General features: G+C 38.8%; 1 protein-coding gene across 17 annotated transcripts in view; it reads left to right on the forward strand.

The window, feature by feature from the left end:
• The window catches only part of ENTREP2 (endosomal transmembrane epsin interactor 2), a 481,153-nt gene that overhangs the window by 344,465 nt on the left and 110,650 nt on the right, over window positions 1–26,038 (forward strand). For 14 of the 17 annotated variants that reach the window (XR_008507963.2, XM_064570012.1, XM_064570016.1 and 11 more), the window contains one exon: window positions 9,883–9,993. The exons of the other annotated variants lie outside the window; for them this stretch is intronic. Coding sequence is in view for 13 of the 14 variants with exons in the window: in XM_064570012.1 (XP_064426082.1) it covers window positions 9,883–9,993 (111 nt within the window). In the remaining variant the exon portion in view is untranslated. The remainder of the gene's footprint in view (window positions 1–9,882; window positions 9,994–26,038) is intronic. 17 annotated transcript variants of the gene reach the window in all.

Raw genomic sequence — 26,038 nt, forward strand, 5'->3', positions numbered from 1 at the left:
CCCCCCATTCAGTTTTCCCTTTCTTCCTGTAAGGTCCTCTGTGCTATTCCTTATGTTCCACATATGAGTGAAACATATGATAACTTTCTCCGCTTGACTTATTTTGACAAATCAGGAAAAAATATCCAATGGAAAAAAGTCTCTTCAATAAATGGTGCTGGGAAAATTGGACAGCTATATACAAAAGAATGAAACTCGACCATTCTCTTATACCATACACAAAGATAAACTGAAAATTGATGAAAGACCTCATTGTGCGATAGGAATCCATCAAAATCCTAGAGGAGAACATAGGCAGTAACCTCTTCGACATCGGCCACAGCAACTTCTTTCATAACACGTTTCCAAAGGCAAGGGAAACAAAAGCAAAAATGAACTTTTGGGACTTCATCAAGATAAAAAGCTTCTGCACAGTGAAGGAAACAGTCAACAAAACAAAGAGAGAAACGAAAGAATGGGAGAAGATATCTGCAAATGACATTACAGATAAAGCACTGGCATCCAAGATCTATAAAGAACTTCTCAAACTCAACACCCAGAAACCAAGTAATCAAGCCAAAAAATGGGCAGAAGACATGAACAGACACTTCTGCAAAGAAGACATACAAATGGCTAACAGACACATGAAAAAATGTTCAACGTCATTAGCTATCAGGGAAATTCAAATCAAAATCACATTGAGATACCATCCTACACCAGTTAGAATGGCAAAAATTAACAAGTCAGGAAACAACAAATGTTGGAGAGGTTGTGGAGAAAGGGGAACCGTCTTACACTGTTGGTGGGAATGCAAGTTGGTACAGCCACTTTGAAAAACATTATATAGGTTCCTCAAAAAGTTAAAAATAGAGCTACCTTATGACCCAGCAATTACACTACTGGGTATTTAACCCAAAGACACAGATGTAGTGAAAAGAAGGGCCATATGCACCCCAATTTCATAGCAGCAATGTCCGCAATAGCCAAACTGTGGAAAGAAATGAGATGCCCTTCAACAGATGAATGGATAAAGATGTCGTTCATATATACAATGGAATATTACTCAGCCATCAGAAAGGATGAATACCCACCATTTGCATCTACGTGGATGGAACTGGAGGGGATTAAAGATTATTCTTGATCACAAGAAGTTTTGTTTCAGGGCACCTGGGTGGCTCAGATGGTTAAGCGTCTGCCTTCAGCTCAGGTCCTGATCTCCAGGTTCTGGGATCGAGCCTCATATCGGGCTCCCAGCTCAGTGGGGAGTCTCCTCCCTCCTCTTCTGCCTCTTCCCCTGCTTGTGCTCTCTCTGTCTCAAATTAATAAAACCTTTTTTTTTTAATTTCTTTAAAAAAAAAAGAAAAAGTGTTGTTTCATTAGATTTAGCCTAATTATTTATACAGGTGCAACAAGAATATTAACTAACTATATAGGCCTGAGTTTATTTGGTAAATCTAGCACCATGTCAACTAATTATACTGAAATTTGGAAAATAAGCAAAGAAACAAACACATATTCTGATTTTCCTATATGAACTGGACCCTAGGGTAAAAAAACAGTTAATGAAGGCAGAGGACCATAAGGGAAGAGAGCCAAAAATGAAACAAGTCAAAACCAGAGAGGGAGACAAACCATAAGAGACTCTTAATTTTAGGAAACAAACAGGGTTGCTGGAAGGGAGGGGAGTGTGAGGGATGGGGCACCTGGGTGATGTACATTGGGGAGGGTATGTGTTGTAATGAGCACTGGGTATTATATAAGACTGATGAATCACAGACCTGTACCCCTGAAACAAAAATACATATATCTTAATTAATTGAATTTAAATAAAAAAGAACTGTTGATGAGGAAAAGTGTTCTATATACTGACCCCTGGGAATAAAGAATGAAGAAGAAATGATGGTGTTATACTAGAACAATTTTGGAATCCCTAACAAATTAATGGTCTAAGCAATCATTAAAAATGGCTGCCAACATCATAGACATTATTTGCCTTCTATTAGTCTGAATTTGATCAAACCTCTTTGTGTAAACACCATATTACAAGAAATCTAGAGAATGGGGAAATGTTAACTAATAGGAGGAGACAGCAAAGTTTAGACTGTAGAAAACTGTAAAGGACAAATTAACAGGACTCTTCAATAGATTTCATGGAAGAAAAAATACAATGGATGGGAAAACCCATAAACTAAAAAATATCCAAGATGCAAATAATCAGTTGCACTATATGGAACTCCTTTGTATCCTGTGTAAACTGATTCAAAAAAATTTTGAGAGGGGGCGGAGCAAGATGGTGGAGGAGTAGGAGACCTGGATTTCGTCTGGTCTCAGGAATTCAGCTGGATAGGGATCAAACCATTCTGAACACCTACAAACTCAACAGGAGATCGAAGAAAAGAATAGCAGCAACTCTCTGAACAGAAAAGCGACCACTTTCTGGAAGGTAGGACGTGCGGAGAAGTGAATCCGAGGCAATATTAGGGAGGATAGACGGCGGGGCAGGGGCCTCCATCGGCAGCTTCTGGCAAGTGATAGAACCACGGAGCACAAAATCGGAACTTTGAGAAGTCAGGTCCCCTGAGGGAAGTCACTCCGGTGGCTAAGCGGGGGATGGAACTCTCGTGGGACAGTGTGGTCTCAGGACCCTCGGGGTCACAGAAAGACTGGGGGTGCCTGAGTGCGGCAGAGCTCCCAGGTATCGGAGCAGGGAAGCCGGCTGCAGAGGCGGAGCCCAGGCGCGGGCTCTCAGCTCGGGGTTGCCATAAACCGTGATCCGTGGCCCAGTCGGGCCCCTGCTCCTCCAGCAGGGACCCAACAAGCGGCAGATCCAGGGAGACTCACCTTCCTCCCCCGGGAGGAGCTGCGTGGGAGTGCACCGCAGGGATCTGCTGGGTTTGGAGACTCCGCACGGGGTCGGGTGCCAGAGATAGAAACGCGCGGTCACAGGCCGGGCGAGCACGGAGTGTGGCCAGAGACCGGGGAGACGGGAGTGATTGACTGCTTTTCTCTGGGGGCGCACTGAGGAGAGGGGCTCCCAAGTGCTCAGCTCCTCCGGGGCGGAGATTGGGAGGCCGCCATTTTCACTCTCGGCCTCCAAAGCTGTACAGAAAGCTCGCAGGGAACAAAAGCCCCGGAGAGCAAACCCGAGCAGATTACTTAGCCCGGATAGGGCAAGGGCGGGGCAATTCGGCCTCCGGCAAAGACATTTGGGAACCACGGCAACAGGCCCCTCCCCCAGAAGATCAGTGAGAACAGCCAGCCAAGACCAAGTTCACCGATCAATGAGAACGGCAGAACTCCAGCACTAGGGGAATACTGCACATAGAAATCATGGCTTTTTTACCATGATTCTTTAGTCTTTCAAGGTTAATTTTTTTTAGCTTTTTTTTTTTTTGAGTTTTTCTTTTTCCCTTTTTCAACCAACATCTTATCAATCCCTTTTTTAAAAAACATTTTAATTTTGCATTTTTAGAGTCATATTCTATCCTTTCATAGTAGTTACCCTTATTTTTGGCATATATATATAAAAGTTGTTCTCTCTTTAAAATTTTGAGATACAGTTTCTTCTGACAGATCAAAATATACCCTAAATCTCTAGTGTATGGTTTTGTTCTACTCTCCTGCCTGATTACATTCTCTACCTTTTTTTTCTTTTTTTTTAATCCTCTTCTTTCTTTTTTCAAACAACTTATCAATTCCTTTTATAAAATCTTTTATAATTATCCTCTTTACATTAATATTCATCCCTTCATCATATCAACCCTTATTTTTGTACATATATAAGTTTTTCTTTCTTTAAAATTTTGGGAGGCACTTTCTTCTAACAGACCAAAATACATCCAAAATCTAGTGTGTGGCACTGATCTATGCAACAGCCTGATCATATTTGATCATATTCTGCTTGTTTTGTTTTGTTCTGTTTTTGTTTGTTTTTATCTTTTTCTTTTTCTTTTTTTCTCTTTTTCTTTTTTCTTTCTTTCCCTTTCTTTTCCCCCAGTTTCAGGTCTTTTCTGATTTGTTTAGAGTATATTTTCTGGGGATGTTGTTACCCTGTTAGCATTTTGTTCTCTCATTCATCACTTCTCCTCTGGACAAAATGACAAGACGGAAAATATCACCTCAACAAAAAGAACAAGAGGCAGTACTGACTGCCAGGGACCTACTCAATACGGACATTAGTACGATGTCAGAACTAGAGTTCAGAATGATGATTTTAAAGATACTAGCTGGGCTTGAAAAAAGCATGGAAGTTATTAGAGAACCCCTTTCTGGAGAAGTAAAAGACCTAAAACCTAACCAAGTCAAAATTAAAAAGGCTATTAATGAGGTACAATAAAAATGGGGGCGCTAACTGCTAGGATAAATGAGGTAGAAGAGAGAATTAGCAATATAGAAGACCAAATGATGGAAAATAAAGAAGCTGAGAAAAAGAGAGATAAACAACTACTGAATCACGAGGGCAGAATTCGAGAGATAAGCGATACCATAAGACGAAACAACATTAGAATAATTGGGATCCTAGAAGAAGAAGAAAGAGTGAGGGGGGCAGAAGGTATATTGGAACAAATTATAGCAGAGAACTTCCCTAACTTGGGGAAGGAAACAGGCATCAAAATCCAGGAGGCACAGAGAACCCCTCTCAAAATCAATAAAAATAGGTCAACACCCGACATCTAATAGTAAAACTGACGAGTCTCAGAGACAAAGAGAAAATCCTGAAAGCAGCTCGGGAGAAGAGATCTATAACCTACAATGGTAGAAACATTAGATTGGCAACAGACCTATCCACAGAGACCTGGCAGGCCAGAAAGGACTGGCATGATATATTCAGAGCACTAAATGAGAAAAATATGCAGCCAAAAATACTATATCCAGCTAAGCTATCATTAAAAATAGAAGGAGAGATAAAAACCTTCCAGGACAATCAAAAACTAAAGGAATTTGCAAACTCAAAACCAGCCCTACAAGAAATATTGAAAGGGGTCCTCTAAGCAAAGAGAGAGCCTAAAAGAAACATAGATCAGAAAGGAACACAGACAATATACAGTAACTGCCACCTTAAGGCAATACAATGGCACTAAATTCCTATCTTTCAATAGTTACCCTGAATGTAAATAGGCTAAATGCCCCAATCAAAAGACACAGGCTATCAGATTGGATAAAAAAACAAGACCCATCAATATGCTGTCTACAAGAGACTCATTTTAAACCCAAAGACACCTTCAGATTGAGAGTGAGGGGGTGGAAAACCATTTACCATGCTAATGGACACCAAAAGAAAGCTGGGGTGGCAATCCTTATATCAGACAAATTAGATTTTAAACGAAAGACTGTAATAAGAGATGAGGAAGGACACTATATTCTCCTTAAAGGGTCTATCCAACAAGAAAATCTAACAATTGTAAATATCTATGCCCCTAACATGGAGCAGCCAGTTATATAAGGCAATTAATAACAAAAGCAAAGAAACACATTGACAACAATACAATAATAGTGGGGGACTTTAACACCCCCCTCACTGAAATGGACAGATCGTCTAAGCAAAAGATCAACAAGGAAATAAAGACTTCAAATGACACACTGGACCAAATGGACTTTACAGATATATTCAGAAAATTCCATCTCAAAGCAGCAGAATACACATTCTTCTCTAGTGCCCTGGAACATTCTCCAGAATAGATCACATCCTAGGTCACAAATCAGGTCTCAACCGGTACCAAAAGATCTGGATCATTCCCTGCCTACTTTCAGACCACAATGCTTTGAAACTAGAGCTCAATCACAAGAGGAAAGTCGGAAAGAACTCAAATACACGGAGGCTAAAGAGCATCCTACTGAAGAATGAATGGGTCAACCAGGAAATTAAAGAAGAATTAAAAAAATTAATGGAAACAAATGAAAATGAAAAAACTGTTCAAAATCTTTGGGATACAGCAAAGGTAGTCCTAAGAGGAAAGTATATAGCAATGCAAGCCTTTCTAAAGAAACAAGAAATGTCTCAAATACACAACCTAACCCTACACCTACAGGAGCTGGAGAAAGAACAGCAACTAAAGCCTAAACCCAGCAGGAGAAGAGAAATAATAAAGATCAGAGCAGAAATCAATGAAATAGAAACCAAAAGAACAGTAGAACAGATGAACGAAACAAGGAGCTGGTTCTTTGAAAGAATTAACAACATTGATAAACCCCTCGCAAGACTTACCAAAAAGAAAAGAGAAATGACCCAAATCAACAAAATCATGAATGAAAGAGGAGAGATCACAACCAACACCAAAGAAATACAAACAATTATAAGAACGTATTATGAGCAGCTCTATGCCAGCAAATTAGATAACCTGGAAGAAAGGGACGCATTCCTAGAGATGTATCAACTACCAAAACTGAACCAGGAAGAAATAGAAAACCTGAACAGACCTACAACCACTATGGAAATTGAAGCAGTCATCAAAAATCTCCCAAAAAACAAAAGCCTGGGCCAGATGGCTTCCCAGGGGAATTCTACCAAACATTTCAAGAAGAATTAATACCTATTCTTCTGAAACTGTTCCAAAAAATAAAAATGGAAGGAAAACTTCCAAACTCGTTTTATGAGGCCACCATTACCTTGATCCCAAAACCAGACAAAGACCCCATCCAAAAGGAGAATTACAGACCAATATCCTTGATGAACATGGATGCAAAAATTCTCCCCAAAATACTAGCCAGTAGGATCCAAAAGTACATTAAAAGGATTATTCACCACAACCACGTGGGATTTATCCCTGGGCTGCAAGGTTGGTTCAACATCCTCAAATCAATCAATGTGATACAATACATTAATAAAAGAAAGCAAAAGAACCATATGATCTTCTTAATAGATGCAGAAAAAGCATTTGACAAAGTACAGCATCCTTTCTTGATCAAAACTCTTCAGAGTATAGGCATAGAGGGTACATACCTCGATATCATAAAAGCCATCTATGAAAAACCTACAGTGAATATCATTCTCAATGGGGAAAAACTGAGAGCTTTCCCCCTAAGGTCAGGAACGCGGCAGGGATGTGCACTATCACCACTGCTATTCAACATAATATGAGAAGTCCTAGCCACAGCAATCAGACAACAAAAAGAAATAAAAGGCATCTAAATCAGCAAAGAAGAAGTCAAACTCACACTCTTTGCAGATGATGTGATACTTTATGTGGAAAACCCAAAAGACTCTGCCCCGAAACTCCTAGAACTCATACAGCAATTCAGTCAGGTGGCAGGGTATAAAATCAATGCACAGAAGTCAGTGGCATTCCTATACACCAACAACAAGACAGAAGAAAGAGAAATTAAGGAGTCGATCCCATTTACAATTGCACCCAAAACCATAAGATACCTAGGAATAAATCTAACCAAAGAGACAAAGGATCTGTACTCAGAAAACTATAAAATACTCATGGGAGAAATTGAGGAAGACACAAAGAAATGGAAAAACGTTCCATGCTCATGGATTGGAAGAACAAATATTGTGAAGATGTCAATGCTACCTAGAGCAATCTACACATTCAATGCAATCCCCATCAAAATACCATCCACTTTTTTCAAAGAAATGGAACAAATAATCCTAAAATTTGTATGGAACCAGAAAAGACCCCGCATAGCCAGAGGAATGTTGAAAAAGAAAAGCAAAGCTGGCAGCATCACAATTCCGGACTTCCAGCTCTATTACAAAGCTGTCATCATCAAGACAGTATGGTACTGGCACAAAAACAGACAATGGAACAGAACAGAGAGCTCAGAAATGGACCCTCAACTCTATGGTCAACTAATCTTCAAGAAAGCAGGAAAGAATATCCAGTGGAGAAAAGACAGTCTCTTCAACAAATGGTGTTGGGAAAACTGGACAGCCACATGCACAAGAATGAAACTGGACCATTTCCTTACACCATACACAAAAATAGACTCAAAATGGTTGAAAGACCTAAATGTGCGACAGATATCCATCCAAATCCTAAAGGAGAACACAGGCAGCAACCTCTTCGACCTCAGCCGAAGCAACTTCTTCCTAGATACATCGCCAAAGGCAAGGGAAGCAAGGGCAAAAATGAACTATTGGGACCTCATCAAGATAAAAAGCTTTCGCACAGCAAAAGAAACAGTCAACAAAACCAAAGACAACCGACAGAATGGGAGAAGATATTTGCAAATGACATATCAGATAAAGGGCTAGTATCCAAAATGTATAAAGAACTTATCAAACTCAACACACAAAGAACAAATGATCCAATCAAGAAATGGGCAGAAGACATGAACAGACATTTTTCCAAAGAAGACATCCAAATGGCCAACAGACATATAAAAAAGTGCTCAACATCGCTTGGCATCAGGGAAATCCAAGTCAAAACCTCAGTGAGATATCACCTCACACCAGTCAGAATGGCTAAAATTAATTCAGGAAACGACAGATGTTGGTGAGGATGCGGAGAAAGGGGAAGCCTCCTACACTGTTGGTGGGAATGCAAGCTGGTGCAGCCACTCTGGAAAACAGTATGGAGGTTCCTCAAAAAGTTGAAAATAGAGCTACCATACGATCCAGCAATTGCACTACTGGGTATTTACCCCAAAGATACAAATGTAGGGATCCAAAGGGGTATGTGCACCCCGATGTTTATAGTAGCAATGTGGAAAGAGCCAAGATGTCCATCGACAGATGAATGGATAAAGAAGAAGTGGTATATATATATATACAATGGAATATAATGCAGCCATCAAAAGGAATGAGATCTTGCCATTTGCAACGACGTAGATGGAACTAGAGGGTGTTATGCTGAGCGAAATAAGTCAATCAGAGAAAGACATGTATCATATGACCTCACTGATATGAGGAATTCTTAATCTCAGGAAACAAATGGAGGGTTGCTGGAGTGGTGAGGGTTGGGAGGGATGGGGTGACTGGGTGATAGACATTGGGGAGGTTATGTGCTATGTTGAGTGCTGTGAAGTGTTGAAGACTGTTGAATCACAGATCTGTACCTCTGAAGCAAATAATACATTATATATTTAAAAAGAAGAAGAAGAATATAGCAGGAGGGGAAGAGTGAAGGGAGGGAAATCAGAGGGGGAGACGAACCATGAGAGACTGGACTCTGAAAAACAAACTGAGGGTTCTAGAGGGCAGGGTGGTGGGAGGATGGGTTAGCCTGGTGATGGGTATTAAAGAGGGCACGTTCTGCATGGAGCACTGGGTGTTATGCACAAACAATGAATCATGGAACACTACATCAAACACTAATGATGTATGGGGATTAACATAACATAATAAAACAAACAAAGAAAGTTTTGAGATTATTAAGGAAATGTGAACTCTGAACATTTGATATTAATGAATGATTACTCTAGAGATGATGACATTATTTTGGTTGTGTTTTCAAAAACAGTCTTATTTTAGAAATATACACTGAAAGGATGAAATATCATGTCTGATACTTACTGCAAAATAATCTAGAAGGTATAAATGAAGCATCACAGCCCATGAGTTAGTTAGTTGTTGATTCTGGGTGGTAGGTATGTGGGGCTTCATTAAACTATCTTCTCTGGTTTTGCATAGGTATGAAATTTTCCATAAGAAAATAAATATAAAGGCCTTCTAATAAATAAGCTTCTTTCTGTTGGTTTTCTTTAGTCATTTCTAACGTTATTTTTGAGGCTATATAAAACTATTTTGAGAGTATATAATGTATAGTATTTTCAAGTTTAGCCTCTAAAATATTTTACAATATAATTCAAATTTTGAGAAATAATACCATCCTTTAAGAAAATACAACTGTTACTCATATAATTATTTGATCAACTGAAAGCTTTTTTAAAGCCAAATCACTTTGCCTTCGAACTTCTCCAAGTGAATAATCCATTTTTTGTTTGGTTTGTTTCCAGATAACCTTTTTCATGCTGCTCTCTGCAGTGTGCGTAATGCTGAATTTGGCTGGTTCAATTCTCTCCTGTCAGAATGCTCAGCTAGTCAACTCCCTAGAAGGCTGTCAGTTGGTGAGTAATGAAATGCAAACCTTTTGAAAAAGGTCACAGGCTTTGATTTTGCCTGAACGTAATTTTAAAAATAAATTTTATTATATCCTTGGATTTAGTCTCATGTTTTATAATTGTATAAGGAATTTAAGTTGGTCCATTTCTAAGCATTATCTCAAATTAAAACTCATTCTACTTGTAAGTCAGTTACTAAAAGTATATTTCTAAGATCACAGTATAGTGCTGTTTTAGAGGAAATCTTTGGTAATGATTATATTTTGGCACTTGTTGCATTGATTTTTCTCGCCACTGAATTTTTAAAAATCAATTGTGTAAGTCGATTGTAAGTGCCGTGATACATACAAGCTTGATAATGGGTGCACCAAAACAATTTAGTTCACATTTTTTTCAATTCAAAAAGTGGATTATCTTTTAGATCTAGGAGAATGGTAGGGTGCTGTGTACATTGTAGGGGATCAATAAGTGGTTTGTTGGATAGAAGCTTCATTCCCTATCATGACTTAGCTCCTGGGACCGTAATACATGCTTCCGGGTGGGGCAGTCACATTTGGTAGGGGGCGTACAGTTTGACTCCCGATAGGACCATGGCTGCTGGATGTGAGACACTGGCATTTGTCGGTTTATCTTGGAGACTACGCAGGGCTACCTTGTAGAGCCATTCTCCTCCAGAGCTGCCTGTGCACTTGCTGGGCTTGGGGCTGTTATTTCTGAGAGGTCAGGGGGCTATCCTGAATTACCTGAAGCTTCTCCGTAGCAGAGCCATGCTTACTTTTCTTGTGGCCATGCCGTTTGGGTTCAGAAGAGCAGATGTTGGGAAGCCTGCGGCTTTCTACAGTTTGATTCTAAGCAGGCTAGAAGGACTAGTGTCAGTTGGCACAGTTTCAATGCAGAGACACCTACTGAGTTCCAGAAACTAACTGTGAGAGCTTCAGCTTGCTGGCCTAGACCACACTGATCAGATTTCATCCCTGTATGATGTACAGAGTATCCGGGGTATGGTGCAGTATTGCTCCTGACTGCTAAGAATTGCTACCCTCTGGAGCCCCACCACCATCAGAGAGGGCAACTTGCCAACTTGTATCCATAACTGAGTCAGCCTGTTTATTCCTAAATACTAGGTGCTGTGAATATCATAACTTCGGCAACCGACAGGGGACTGGCCATTTTTTCCTCTGACCCCCATTTTTTCAATGCAAGGCCTTGTGTGTGGGAGAGAGTGTTTGGGGTGATGAGAAGTGACAGTGCGTGGAGGTCCAGATGAAGCAGAAGGCCCACACTTAGTGCCCCACATCGAAAAGCTGACCCCTCCAGGTCTTAATCTCAGACTCTGTTTTCCTAGATCATAGCATCGTGAAAGGATAGAACAGGTAGATATGATTTCCTTTATTCTTTCTGCCTTCAGGAGGCCCCCCCCCGCCAGTAAATTAAACAAACATCATGTACACATGTACACTCATATACGTCTTGGTTATAGAGGACTGTGGACTCATCAATATTTATCTGACTTTAGAGCTTAATCCTAAGCATCTCTCTGCCCTGGCTCATACTTGGCCAGTAATTTCCGAGTGAGATCAGTGTGCTCAGTTGTTGAAGTGGAGTATGAATAGTAGAGAGAGTCATGGATTTGGAATCAGGAAACGAGGATCAAAGTCATGACTTTATAACCGACTAGTTAAATGACTTAGGACAAATCACCTTCCCTGTCTCAGCTTTACTTCTCTTTCCTATTAAGGGTGGTTATTACCTGCCCTGAGCTTTTCCTAAGATACTTAATAAGATAGGATTCATAAAATGCACAAGAAGTATACTCCTTTCCTGTTATAAAAGTTATGTAATTACTATAGAAAAACAAAAAAAAACAAAATACACTTTATTATTATGCTTATTATGTCCTTCCAGTATTCTCTGTGCATAATAGGTATGGATGTGTATGTATGTATGTGTGTATACAAAACATGTGTGTATTTGAAATACATTTAAATGTGCTATACTCTTCGTGCAGCTTTGTGATTTAATTTTTTATTGGTTGTGAACATTATTTCATGCTTTAAATTCTTTCCTATAACTTTATTTGTAGTGGCTGCTCTGTATGAATGAATATAGCATTATTTATTTAACCAATCTCTGTTTTTTGCATGTATGAAGGTTGCCATCATCCCTACACAAAATCTTTTTGCAGCTCCTAAAAGTGGACTTGCTTGGTCATAAGGAATCCACATCTTTAAAGCACTTGATACATATTGACATACTGCCTTCCAAAGAGTTTACCAATTTATAATCCCAATATATGAGAATGATTTTTTTCCTACACCCTTTGCCAGCACTGTAAATCCTTACTTTTAAAAATTTATGCTAATTTGAAAGGTGTAAAATGACATCATTGCTTTAATTTGAACTTCTTTGAGTATTAGCAAGACTGAACTTTATTTATAACTGTGTGTACATAAGTTTATATATGTACGTGCATATATACATATATATGCAATCATATGTGTTTATATATATACCATTTATATTTCTTCTTCAGTGAGTTGACTATAACCTTTACCCATTTTTAGAAGTATTTATCTTAGTGATTTGTAAGAACTCTGTTTTTTTTTTTAAGATTTTATTTATTTATTTGACACAGAGAGAGAGATAGTGAGAGCAGGAACACAAGCAAGGGGAGTGGGAGAGGGAGAAGCAGGCTTCCCGCGGAGCAGGGAGCCCGATGCGGGGCTCCATCCCAGGACCCTGGGATCATGACCTGAGCCGAAGGCAGATGCTTAACGACTGAGCCACCCAGGGCCCCATGTAAGAACTCTTTATATATGCAATTATATAATTTATTTATAATTATACATACATAAGTTTATATGTGCATATACATACATGCAATATATATATATATGTATAAAATTTATATTTCCTCTATGAATTGATTGGGGCCTTTACACATTTTTAGGTTTAACTATCTTACTGACTTTTTTTTTTTTTTAAAGATTTTATTTATTTATTTGACAGAGAGAGACACAGCGAGAGAGGGAACACAAGGAGGGGGAGTGGGAGAGGAAGAAGCAGGCTTCCTGCAGAGCAGGGAGCCTGATGCGGGGCTCGATCCCAGGACGCTGGGATCATGACCTGAGCCGAAGGCAGACGCTTAACCGACTGAGCCACCCAGGCGCCCCACTATCTTACTGACTTTTAAGAGATCTTTACATTTTATGGTTTTGAGTCCTATAGCTTGTATTGGTCAAATATACTTCCTGGATTATTATTTGCCTTTTAGTTTTAGTGCATTTAAATCTATGAATGTTTTCCTTTGTGGCCTTATCTTGAAACCAGTAAAAAGACATTCTTTCCAAGATCAAGTTACCTCCCCTTTTTTTATGTAGTGAACTCTTTCATATTCTGGAATTCATTTAAAGAATTTAAGTGTTCCCCAAAATGAGTAGCTAGCTTACCTAAAACAATTCCCTGAGTAACCTTATATTTCACCAATGATTTGAAATGCCACCTGAATCCTAAGAGTCCTTTGATGGCAAGCTACAAAAACTGACAAAGCCATAGGCCATTTATTGCAAAGACGGTAGGGTCTATAGAATAAGCAAGAAGTCTGAAGATTGGGCTTGGTGCCAGAGAGGCTCCTATAGATGCAGAAGCCTGTCGCAGAGCGGGAGCCTGCTGCAGGAACCCTGAACTCCCCAGGGTATTGTTCTGCAGAAGTGAACAATTCCAGTGGTTTTTAATCTCCATCCATTTGCTCTAGAGTCAGAACCCAGAGAGAGAGTATTTGATTGGTCAGGGCAAGACAGAAATCTCAACTGTTGCGCCACACTGAATCCAAGGCGATTCAAGAGGTAATTCTCAAAAACGAAGTTAGGTATTATTAGGAAGGGTTGAAGTAGGAGGAGGCAAAAATGTATGATCAAAAAACAACCAATATCTACTCCAACAGCATTATCATACGTATGTACACATACACACGGATACTTATGTCTATTTGCCTATTACTGAACTTTTCATTCTCCCTCCTCCTAGGTTTATTTATTTATATTCCAGAGCAGTATTACTTTAATTACTTTAACTTTATATATATATATAGAGAGAGAGAGAGAGAGAGAGAGAAACTTTATATATATATATTTATATAGAGAGAGTCTATATGTATGTATATTTATATATACATAGACATATATACATATAATATATATATTTTACAATGGAAGGGCAAGCCCTATCCCCCACCCCATTCCAGACTTGTTTTTTGAAGATTTTATTTATTTGAGAGAGAGAGAGAGAGTGAGTGGGAAGGAGAGGGAGAACGAATCTGAAGCAGACTCCACATTGAGCACAGAGCCCCACACCAGGCTTAATCCCACAACCACAAGATCATGACCTGAGCTGAAACCAAGAGTCAGAAGCTTCACCGACTGAGCCACCAGGCGCTCCCCCCTATTCCAGACTTTAATCTACTTTTTAAAAATATTCTTAGAAGTTTAGTCTTCTAGAATAGTTTAAAATTTGGGGAGTCAGGACTCAAAAGGAATAGATTTGAGAGCTGAACTGAAATCACATTAAAATTATAGATTGCCTTGGGAGAGAATTGGTGTGTTAACAATACCATGTTTTCCCATTCAGGAGCATTGTCTGTTTTGGTTTCTCCAAATTGTTTTTATAAATCCTTCAGTGCAATTTTTGTTTTCCTTTAGGGTATCTAGTGCATTTCCGTATCTGTATGTGTGTTTCTCTTTTTCCTACATATAATTAAAAATTAACTCATCTTCTCTGCATATATATATTTTTTTCTATTCCAAACTCCCACCCCCTTCCAGAAAGTTTTTGGTAGCCAGACATTTTGTATGCTTATTTTGTGTATTATCATTTTTACACACATGGGGAATCTATTCTACACACCATTATTCACATCGCTCTTGTCAGCCAGCCATGTAACTTGGTGACATTTATATAACAGCACTTGGAGATCTGCCCAGCTGTTAAATAGAGAGCAGCAGAGAATTCCACTGGATAGATGTATACAGGATAATTTATTTAACCACCACTTAATGAAGGACAGGTTAGGGATGTTTCTAGTGCTCTGCTAAAACAAACATGGCAGAGAAGATTACCCTTTGTGCACGTTCATTACTCGACAAATAGAGTAGCTATGGCTGCAGCAGTGGGAACCGGCCTGTTGTAAAGGGTACAGGGGCCAACCAGAGAGGAATGTACAAGTAGATCGCGAGAAGAAATTGCTAAAGGTGTCTTTTCAGTCAAAGCATCAGAGTGCACTTTACATTTAGAATATTATTCCTAAATTAACCTCCAAAGATGGGACACGAGACTCTTGCCGACAGTACATGATTATCCAGACCAGTGCCCGGTTACCCAGACCCACGCAAACTTCTGTGCGTCATCAGAATTTTTTTTTGGTCTTTGCCAATCTGACGAAAGTGTTAAGATCTTAATTTGTAACTTGCATTTCTTTAATTAAAAGTGAAGTTGAGCATCTTGTACATTTGTTTAGAAGTGATTTCTTTATTTGCTGACTGCCAGTTCATTTTTGCTGCCTATTTTTCTGTGAGGTTGTTGCTATTCATAATTGATTTATAAACATACTTCCTATATTAAGGAAACTGCCCATTGTCATATGTGTGGCAGATATATATTTTTTCATAGTTTGTCATTCATTTTTTGACTTTTTTTGGTATTCTTTCTTGTGTAAAAATTTCATATACTCAAATTGCTTTTATTCATTTATATATTTTTACCCTTATGATTTCTGGCTTATATGTTTTGCCTAGAAAAGCATTTCCCCCTCCAAAATTATAAAAAGTTTTCCCATTTTCCTCCCAGAATTTTAGGGCTTCATTTTTTTAATATTTATATATTACATAGATCTTGTGTTTATTTTGCTATAAATATCATTATGTTTTTACAGTTTTAAAAAACTGTAAAAAAAACTTGTGGACTGTACATATTTCTTTTAAAGTTTAGTGCTAGGTATTTTAAATAACTTGTTGCTCTGGTGGGTGCATTTTCAAAAATTATTATTTTATATTGCAAGAGGCCCCTAGTGATATATAAGACTTTCAGTGATTTTTTATTATTTATATTTAATAAAATATGCCATTGAATGTACAGTTGAGTCTTTGATCCATAGTCTGTCAGAAGAAATATTGTCTCTGCTTTCCAGTGTTTGTACTTGTTATCCCATCTAGTTATTTTGTTTTAGATTGTCAAAATAACATTAGATATTGATGGTGTTTCATTGTCTACTTTTTGTTCCTGAATATCATGATTTACTTCAAACATGATGGTGAGCAATGGTTTCAAATAGCCATTTTGTAACGTTAAGGTGATATTCATATTTAACTAAGAGTCTTTTAAAAATAAAATGGAAGTTAAATTTTATCAAGTTTTTTTGGACATCTGTTAAGATTATATATTTTTTATTTTGATCCATTGGTATGATAGATTATATTAATAGATTCTCAAGATTAAGCAACATGGAACATAATTAGCATGAAATCCTCTTAGTCTTTGAAAATATTACTGGATTCTATCTGCTGATATTTTATATATGATTTTTCATATTCATAAATGCAATTAATTTTATAGTTTTCATTTTTCTCCTACCCTTCCATACTTTGTTTCATGAGTATAGTAATTTCATAATTTCATTTTTCAATTTCAAATTTTCATAATTTCATTTATAAAATTCAACCAATTTCATTTAATTGAATAAATGAAATCTAAAGAATTTTCTTTTCCTTGATGGATAATGACACTTAAATGGCTAATTCTCTGGGTCCAGCACTATTTTATGAAATAATTATTTGACATAATTTTCTATTCCAGTTTTTTTCTATTTCTTTCTAAACTTTTGACAATGTCTGTATTATTAACATTTTTTTCATTGTATTGGCCTTTCCATACTTATTAATATGAAGTAATGCCTTGAATTGTCTTAAAAATACCTATGGTAACATTATGTTCTTATTTCTTTTATTTGTATTCATAGTGCTTTATATTTTTTATTTCTCTTCCTTTCTTATTATATTTTTCCAGAAATGCATCTATTTTATTTATTTGATGATTCGAACTACCAAAGAAATATATCCATTGAAAAATTTCAAAACTACAGAAGTATAAAAAGTCCTCTTTAATACCTCAGGTTGGCATGTACCCTTATGGAAATTTCTATATGTAATATTGAGAAATAGCCTCAGATCTAGTCTGTCTGCATTAGATTCTATGGATGCAAGCTGTATATATTATTTAAGAGGCCCCCAACTTCAGGGCACTTACATGGTCTCTAACTTCTAATGTCATAAATAATGTTAGAGCTCAATGTCTTATAAATAAATCTGTGGACAAGTCTGTGTGTATTTATGTAGGACATTTCCTCAAATTTGGATTGATGGCCCAAAGGGTAAATGCATTAAAATTTTTGATAGATACTGCCTTCCAGAAAGGGCTATATTCATACACACTTCCACCTACAGTCTGTGGAAATGAGCATGTCCCACTCCCAGGCCAGCGTTAGATATTACCAATGTTGAAAATGTTTGCCAGTCTGAAGGATGAAGAACGAAATCTCATTATTTTAATTTGCATACCCTGGTCATCAGGGAGGTTGAGCTTTTTTTCATAGAAGCAGAATTGAACGTAGGTACCTTGGGAAAGAATTGAGATCTATGAAGGTCAAGTCTTTTTATCCAGAAATGGATTCTTTCTCTCCTATTTTCAGGTCTTTCATGCCTTGAAAGAAGTCTTAAAACTTTCTTCATAAAGTGCTTAAACATTTTGTATTAAACTTTATTTCTAGTTTGTCTGCAGTTTTTGATGCTAATGTCAAGGGTATTTTTCTTTATTATTTTTTATAATTGCTTATTGCTATAATATAGGAAAGCTATTGATTTTTTAAATTAAACTTTTCATTTTGAGATAATGGTGGCTTTGCAAACAGTTGCAAGAAATTATACAGAGAAATCTATGTAGCTTTTCCCAGTTTCCCCACATTGATAGCGCCTTATGGGGTTTACTTTACACTGATGAACAGTCAAGATGCAGAACATTCCTACCACCATAAATGTCCAGGAGTACAATTGCAGGGTTGTATGACAGGCCTGTGTTTAGTTTTTTCGAGACACTGCCACGCTGTTTTCCAGAATGTCAATATCATTTTACATTCCCACCAACAGTGTACAAGAACCCCGGTTTCTCTGCATCTTCGTCAGCATTGAGGGGTTGGCACTTTTTTTTACTTGAGCCATTCTCATGCTTTGGAGTGATATCTCATGGTTTTAATTTGTGCTTCCCTGATGAATAATGATGACAAGCAGCTTTTCCTGTGTTTCACTGCCATCTGCATGTCCTCTTTGGTGTTGTGTCTGGTCATATCTCATCTTTTGCCCATTTTTTAATACTGTTGAGTTTTGAGAGTTCTTTATATTCTAGATACTATTCCTTTGTTGAAGATGAGCTTTGCAAATGTTTATCCCAGTCTATAGTTTACCTTTTCATCTTCTTAATGGGGTCTTTGACAGAGCAAAAGCTTTAAATTTTGATGAAGTCTAATTTATCCATTTTTGCTTTTTTGGATCATGCTTTGGGTATTAAGTGTAAGAATTACCTACCCTAGATCCTACGAATGATTTTCTCTAGGTGGGGACAAGAGTTGTCATTTCCCCAGTAGGCCTCCACTGATACCTGCCTGGCTGGGAAGGAAGGGTGGAATGCCTCATCACTGCTCGCCAGGTGGATTATATTGAGATGGGGTGGGAAGGTGGCCTCATGATTGCTGTGTGGTGTCCACTTAACCTGGGGAAGGAGGGATGGCACCTCCTATTGCTGGATGAGGTAGAAGCCCACGCTCTCCATGTGGTCTCCCTCAACACTGTGGGAGTTGGGGGGATGGGATGGGGGGGTCCTCTGTCTTCATCTCCAGCTATAGGATCTATGAGGCAAAAAGAAAGCCCAGGAAACTCATTGCTGTTCCCTTCCCTGGGTCCTGAGGTCCCTAACCAGTCTGTCTTTATACTTTCCATTCTGTTAATACACATTTGATACATAATGTCCAGGGTTTTTCTAGTTGTACTTAGAGGAATAGGAAAAGGTTCATCTCTATCTTTCCAGAAGCAGAAATGCCATTGATTTTTGTTTGTTTTCTAGAACTTTTTTATTCACTCTAAAAGTTTTTCCGAGATACCTTTTCGTGTCCAGGTGGACTGCCCTATAGCTGTGAAAGTAAGGGTGTTGTCCCTCTATGTGCATATTTATACCTTGTATATTTTTTTCTTGGCTTTTTACACTGATACAGTGTGTGGTTTTTTTTGTTTTTTGGTTTTTTTTTTTTTACTGATACAGTTTTAAGTTGGCATTCAGTAGCCCGCAATGAAGTAGGCTTGTAATCTAACCACTGAGCTTCGTAGAAAGACACAGGGGAGGAGACAGGGCAGAAGGGAGGGAGAGCATCTTCCCATCATCAGGAAGCCCAGCAGCTTCCCTTGCGCATCATCTCCCAGGCTGTGTACTGCTCTCACAGAAGAAGTTCAAGGACACACAGGCTACGTACTGACTCCGAGAAGCCACAGCCTGTTTTCCAACAGTTTGTATAGCATGTTTGTAGTCAGAGGCGCAAGGCCTGCCTGCCAACGCAGAGCTTTCCTGAATCAGGTGGACTCCTGCCGAGCAACTGAGGCAGACAGAGCATTTCCACGCTGATCTGTAGTGTCCAAGGAAGCAGGGACCCAAGAAGTCAGAATTTATAGGCCACTTTCTCAAGTAAATCTGGATCAGCCCAAACCCTGTGTAACCTGTTATTCCCAAAGAGGATTTACGAGGGAAAAAGTTTGACTCATAAGAGACCTTTTTAATACCGTGTTTTATGGCTGACTTTCAAGGGGTTGAAAGTAAAGGGATTGACCCGAGGAGTTACCATTTAGCCTAATGTTTGCGGTCAACTTACGAGAAAGGTGCCCTTAATAACTCACGGCGCTTCCATCTGGCCTGGCTCTCGAAGACTTTTATTTTAATCAAGAATGCATGTAAATTTTATCATCGTCTTTCAACATCTGTGAAGCTGATCATACAACTTTCCCCTTTTAGTTTATTAATGTAGTGATTTGCATTAATAGATTTCCTAATGCTAAACTAGCTTTGCATTATGGAAATAGGCCCTCCCTCGGTCCAGGTACTTTTGAGGCATACATATTACTCTGCATTCAAATTGCTAATATTTTATTTAAGAGTTGTATGCCTAAATTCATACATGAGATTGATCCACAGTTTACCTTTACTCGCAGCCTTGTCCAGTTTTTGTATTTGAATTATGCTGCCAGCCTGGGATGAACTTAGAAGCATGTGGTTCGATCTGTTTTCTGAAACAGTTGAAATAGCCTAGCAATTACTCCAATTTGTTACATTTTGGGGAGTTGATCTGGCTGCTTTTAAATTTTTTTATGGGCTCATTGTGTTATTTATGTTGTTTGGGGTAATTTTTGCTAGTACGTATCTTTCTAAAATTGTGTATTTCATCTGTTGTATTGTTATAATGCTACAGGTCACCTTCTTTTCTAATTAAAAAATAAGTGTTTAGCAAATCTATGGACATAGAAAGTAGATTCTTGGTTGCTTAGGGCTGGGGGGCATGAAGGAAAATGGGGAGTTTGGGCAGAGTTTAAGATTTATTTTTGGAGGGCGCCTGGGTGGCTCAGTCGTTAAATGTCTGCCTTCGGCTCAGGGCCCTGGGATTGAGCCCCACATCGGGCTTCCTGCTCGGCAAGAGGCCTGCTTCTCCCTCTCCCATTCCCCCTGCTTGTGTTCCTGCTCTCGCTATCTCTCTCTCTGTCAAATAAATAAATAAAATCTTTAAAAAAAAAAGATTTGTTTTTGGAGTGATAAAAATGTCCTAAAATAGACTGTGTCTCTATAGGTCTGTCAAGATACTAACCACCAATGAATTGTCAACTTTACGTAGGTGGATTGTACGTGATTTCTACCTCAGTCAGGCTGTTGTTATTTTCAAAGCCCTTTGGTTGATGTCTTCTCTGATTTCTAATGCTAAATTATGTTTCCTCTCCCTTGATTCAAAGTTTATCCTTTTTCAAAACTGTTTTCCCTCAAAGAACCAGCTGCTAGTTTTGTTAATCAAGATTACTTTTTTTGAGTTGTTGTTTCGTTGACCGTGCTTTATTTTATTAACCCCTCTACTTTCCCAAGGAATAATTTGTTCATTTGCCACCTGTCACAGTTGAGTCACAGAGGTCCATGGTGCTGTCATTGAGTTTCACTGAATTACAATGAAATTAGAATTTCATTTTGGCTTTGCTGTTTAAGCACTCATTAAATTTATGTTCTTAACTTTCTAGATACCTAGACTTTTGGGTTTTCTTTTTCTTTGTTTGCTATCCTTTTACTGTTAATTTCTAATACTATTGCATGAGAGCATGTGTCTTCTACATATATATGTATATGTATGTATGCATGTGTGTGTGTGTTTCCTCAGTGTGTTGGGTTCAAATCCATTCACAAATTTTTGTTTTGTGTTTTTTTGTTTTTTTTTTTGGGGCATTCACAAATTTTTGTGTGAAGAGCTTCTTAAAATATAAATTCAGTCATATGCTTTCCACTGCACACGGAATGCTGTGCAGAGAACCCCCCTTGTGACCTGTGAGTTCTTTCATCTGGCCCTTCCTGCTCCCTCCTCCTCCATCCAGCTTCTTGTGATGCCCTGCCCCGGCTCCCCCCTCTTCCCCTAGGCCTCCCCCATTTCTGTGTCCTCCTACAGCTTCCTGTGTGGTCCTTAACATCCCCTCACCCTCCCTTAGAGTTTACCCTGGTATGACTCCCTCCCCCACCGCTTCCCCCACAAACTTCCAGTGCTGTTCCTGGGCATCTCCCTCTCCTCCCCCAGCTTTCCTGGGCTGCCCCTGGCCCCCCAACCCCACTCTGTTCCAGCCAAGGGAGTCCCAGGCTCTTTCTCACCTGGGGCTGCTCCTATGAGCTGCGTCCTCTGCGCGGGAGGTTCCTTCTTATCCTCTAGATTCTGGGGTAGGTGGTGTATCTGTGGAGGGGCCTTCCTGGATCACCCTATCCAAGAGGTAGTCCTTTTCCTCCAGAGACTGGCCTCTCCCCCATCATCTCCTACTTGGCAAACAGCAGAAGGGAAAGGCCACACCCGGGCTGTGCCTTATCATGGGTCCAGGGCCCCTGGCATTCCTGGCCCAGAGTGTGTGTCAGTGAGTCGTCAAAAAGTGAAAAGTCTCCCGGTTGCTCTTTTCTTAAGAGAGCCCGAGGAAGGTAAAAAATCATTTTGGGATTTTAAGTAACATGCTGCTTTAGGTTAATTACGAGAAAAAGCATAGTGGGCTTTCAAAAGCCTTTTAAAATGCCTCATCACGGTCGTTTCATTTGAGGTTGCTTGTACAATGAATTATGACAGCATCAGACTTTTGTTTAAAAACCTTCTCCTGTGACCTTTTTTTTTCGGTTCATCCTGCAAAAGTTCTGGATTTTGTTTCATACTTTTCTTGCTTTTTTAGGAAATGTATTTTCGTATTGAAGTGTAGTTGCCCACAATGTTACATTGGTTTCAAGCGTACAGCGTAGAGACTGACAGCTCTGTATGTTGTTTCTTACATTGCTTTTAAACAAAAGCATAACAGAATGCACTTCAAACGCAGATCATTGTAATGTGATGCATTATGTGTGTTGATAAGTATTTGGTCTTAAATGAGAAGATGCTGTTTTCCTTTTTAAATGTGAAATAAAATATTAATAGTTCTTATTATAAAAGATGCCAGCAATACATAAATTAGAATAAAAATGAAAGTTCCTCTCACTCTCTGCCTCCCACTCCCTGTCACCCTGTGTGATTACTTTATGATGCATCCAAGTCTCTTTGTGTGCATGTATATTTATGTATCGTCTATGTGTACATGTATATGCACAGTTTTTTTTCATATGGTTTTTTTGAAACATTTAGTTGAGAGAGAGAGAGCAGGAGCGGGTGGGGGAGGAGCAAAGGGAGAGGAAGAAGCAGAGTCCCCGTTGAGTAGGGAGCTCACTGCAGGGCTTGATCCCAGGACCCTGAGATCATGACCTGAGCTGAAGGCAGACGCTTAACCAACTGAGCCACCCAGGCACCCCCTCATCTAGTTTTTTAAAATAAACTTACTACTTTTGTTTCATTTCCCTACTCGATGATATTACTTTAGACATTTTCCCTGCTCACTGATATTATTTCACACATTACTTCCACAGTAATGTGGAAGTAATAGGTTTGCTTATACATGGATTTTATTTGATAGATATAATACTGTAAATGTACTCTCTTCCTTACTATTTTCTTAATAACATTCTCTTTTCTCTAGCTTATTTTATTATAAGAACAGAATATATAATTCATATAATATGCAAAATATGTGTTAATCAACTGTTCCTAATATTGGTAGGACTTCCAGTCAATAGTAGGCCTACTAGTGAAGTTTTGGGGAAGTCAAAAGTTCCCCGTTTGGGGGATTTTGGACTACGTTGGAGGTGTTGGCACCCCTAACCCCCATGTTGGTCAACTATATGAAGGGGGTCCCTCATTCTTTTAAAGGCAACTGTGTGCACTCCCCCGTAGTGCGCCATGTTTAACTGTGCTTAGAGGCAGTGAGTTCATGTCCACTGTTTTGCTATCACAGACATGACCAGAGTCAACATGCATTTTTGTCCTTGTTTTTGGTCAATTTAAACTTAGTCAGGTACAAATTTTTTTTTTTAAGATTATTTATTTATTTATTAGAGAGTGAGCAGGAGAGAAACAGCATGAGAGGGGAGAGGGTCAGAGGGAGAAGCAGGCTCCCCGCTGAGCCGGGAGCCCGATGTGGGACTCGATCCCAGGACCCTGGGATCATGACCTGAGCTGAAGGCAGTCGCTTAACCAACTGAGCCACCCAGGCGCCCAGGTACAAATTTTTTTAAGAAGAAAACAAACAGAATCTCCATCACTGTAGTACAGAGTAGATTAAAAATATTTGTCCTATTCAGTATTGCCACAGAAACTAGAAATTTAGGTGGAAAATTTCATAAAAGGTATATATTTAACTCATTTTAATATATATTTAGATATAAGCTTGAAATGTGTTCCTTGATATTTTAATTTTTTTTTTTAAGATTTTATTTATTTATTTGAGACAGAATGAGAGAGAGAGAGAGCACATGAGATGGGGGAGGGTCAGAGGGAGAAGCAGACTCCCCGCCAAGCAGGGAGCCCGATGCGGAACTCGATCCCAGGACTCCAGGATCATGACCTGAGCCGAAGGCAGTCGCTTAACCGACTGAGCCACCCAGGCGCCCCATTCCTTGATATGTTAAAGCAAAGCTAGTACTAATTGCTATTTGATGATTGCTAAGTTTCTTGAGCACTTGCTATGTTGAAGGCACTGCTCTGAGCACATTATATATGTTCATTCATTTTCTCCTGACAACTGTGAACAGGTCACAGGTACTATTTTATCTCCACTTTACAGGTAAAGAAATTGAGACCTTGGGAGTTAAGTCATAGCGTTAGCAGGTGCTGAAATCAGTCATCCTACCTTTGTAACCACTGGCAAATCATTACAGTTCTGTTTTACATAGCATTTTAACTTTAGAATGATACTTATAGTTAAAAAAGAAGGAGAAGATAAAAAGCATCAGACAGTAGAGGTAAAGAATATGTCTCCTTTATTTTTGGTCAAAGTCAATCATTGAAAACATGGGAAATCCTTTCCTGTATAGAGAAGAATTTCAAGGAACCTAAACCATAGCTTATATGTCACAGCAAAGATAAGTGAAAACAGTGTGTAGTTTTGTAAGAAATGGGAGCTCTTCTCCAGCCACATCAAGCATGTAACCGGAAGAAGTATCTTTCCCTGTAAGTAAACAGTAACATGAGTATGTGGTGTTTACCCATGACCACACCACGGTTTTTCTGACCCTAAGTCCTTTTTAATTAGATTCATCACACCGCAGGGACAGTGCGATATACCCTTGTCAGCTGGAGAGCCTGGCTATCCCTGATCCCGCTGTGCCTGTTATCTGCACACTAATTGGACATTTCTAGTGTCTGCTCAGGTTTTCTGTTATGTACCTATAACCCCAAGAACAGAATAAAAGGTGGCCTCAGGAGATGTGACACCTGGGCAGGCGTTTTGATGGGAAACAGATCACTACCGTCCTCTTTCTTGTTTGTTTGTATTTCTGTTTGGAGAGCTTAAGTTCAGCCTCTCCCCTGTGAGTGCCTCCCAGGTATGATGCGTGATTTCTGCTAGGTGAAGCCAGAGGACAGCCTCTTTTCCTTAAAGTAATGAGCAAAGAATATTTCACAGAACCCAGAAGAGCAGGCGATGAAAGAAAAGCATTTGGTAGCAAAGGAAGAAGGCATGATGTACTTGGGAATTATAACTTGTACCTTATCCTGTTTCCAAGTCCACCTAAGAGATGCAGAAGGGATGATGATTTTGTCAGGAACTGTTTCCTTCATCTGGGTGCAGAAATAGCTCCTGAAGGAAGGGTGTGCTGGAGCAGGCTCATATTGATTTGGAAGAATGGCTTATTAAATGATCAGACTTTGTGATCTGGTTATAGCCATTATTAAAAATTAACTAATATAAATCACAATGAAGTACATTCTACTAAAAACACCACTTACTTTTTTTTATAAATACACTCTTCTTTGCATGATCTTGAAGTTATTTACATCCATTATATCCTTAAGGTAGAAATACTATATTATGTATTATGTTAATGGGTTTCTCCAGAGAAGCAGAACCAGTAGGAGATATAGAGTCGACCCCAGACAACACAGATTTGAACTGCCTGGGTCCATTTATACATGGATTTTTTTTTTCATATAGTACAGTACTGTAAATGTATTCTCTCTTCCTTAAAACTTTCATGATAACGTTTTCTTTTCTCTGTCTTACTTTATTGTAAGAATATAATATATATGACATACAAAATATATGTTAATCAGCTGTTCATGTTATTGGTAAGTCTTTTAGTCCACAGTAGGCTATTAATAGTTAAGTTT

This window comes from Mirounga angustirostris, unplaced genomic scaffold, assembly GCF_029215605.1.
Source record: "Mirounga angustirostris isolate CCGP_5_RB_7025 unplaced genomic scaffold, mMirAng1.0.hap1 SCAF_9, whole genome shotgun sequence".
Taxonomy (NCBI): domain Eukaryota; kingdom Metazoa; phylum Chordata; class Mammalia; order Carnivora; family Phocidae; genus Mirounga; species Mirounga angustirostris.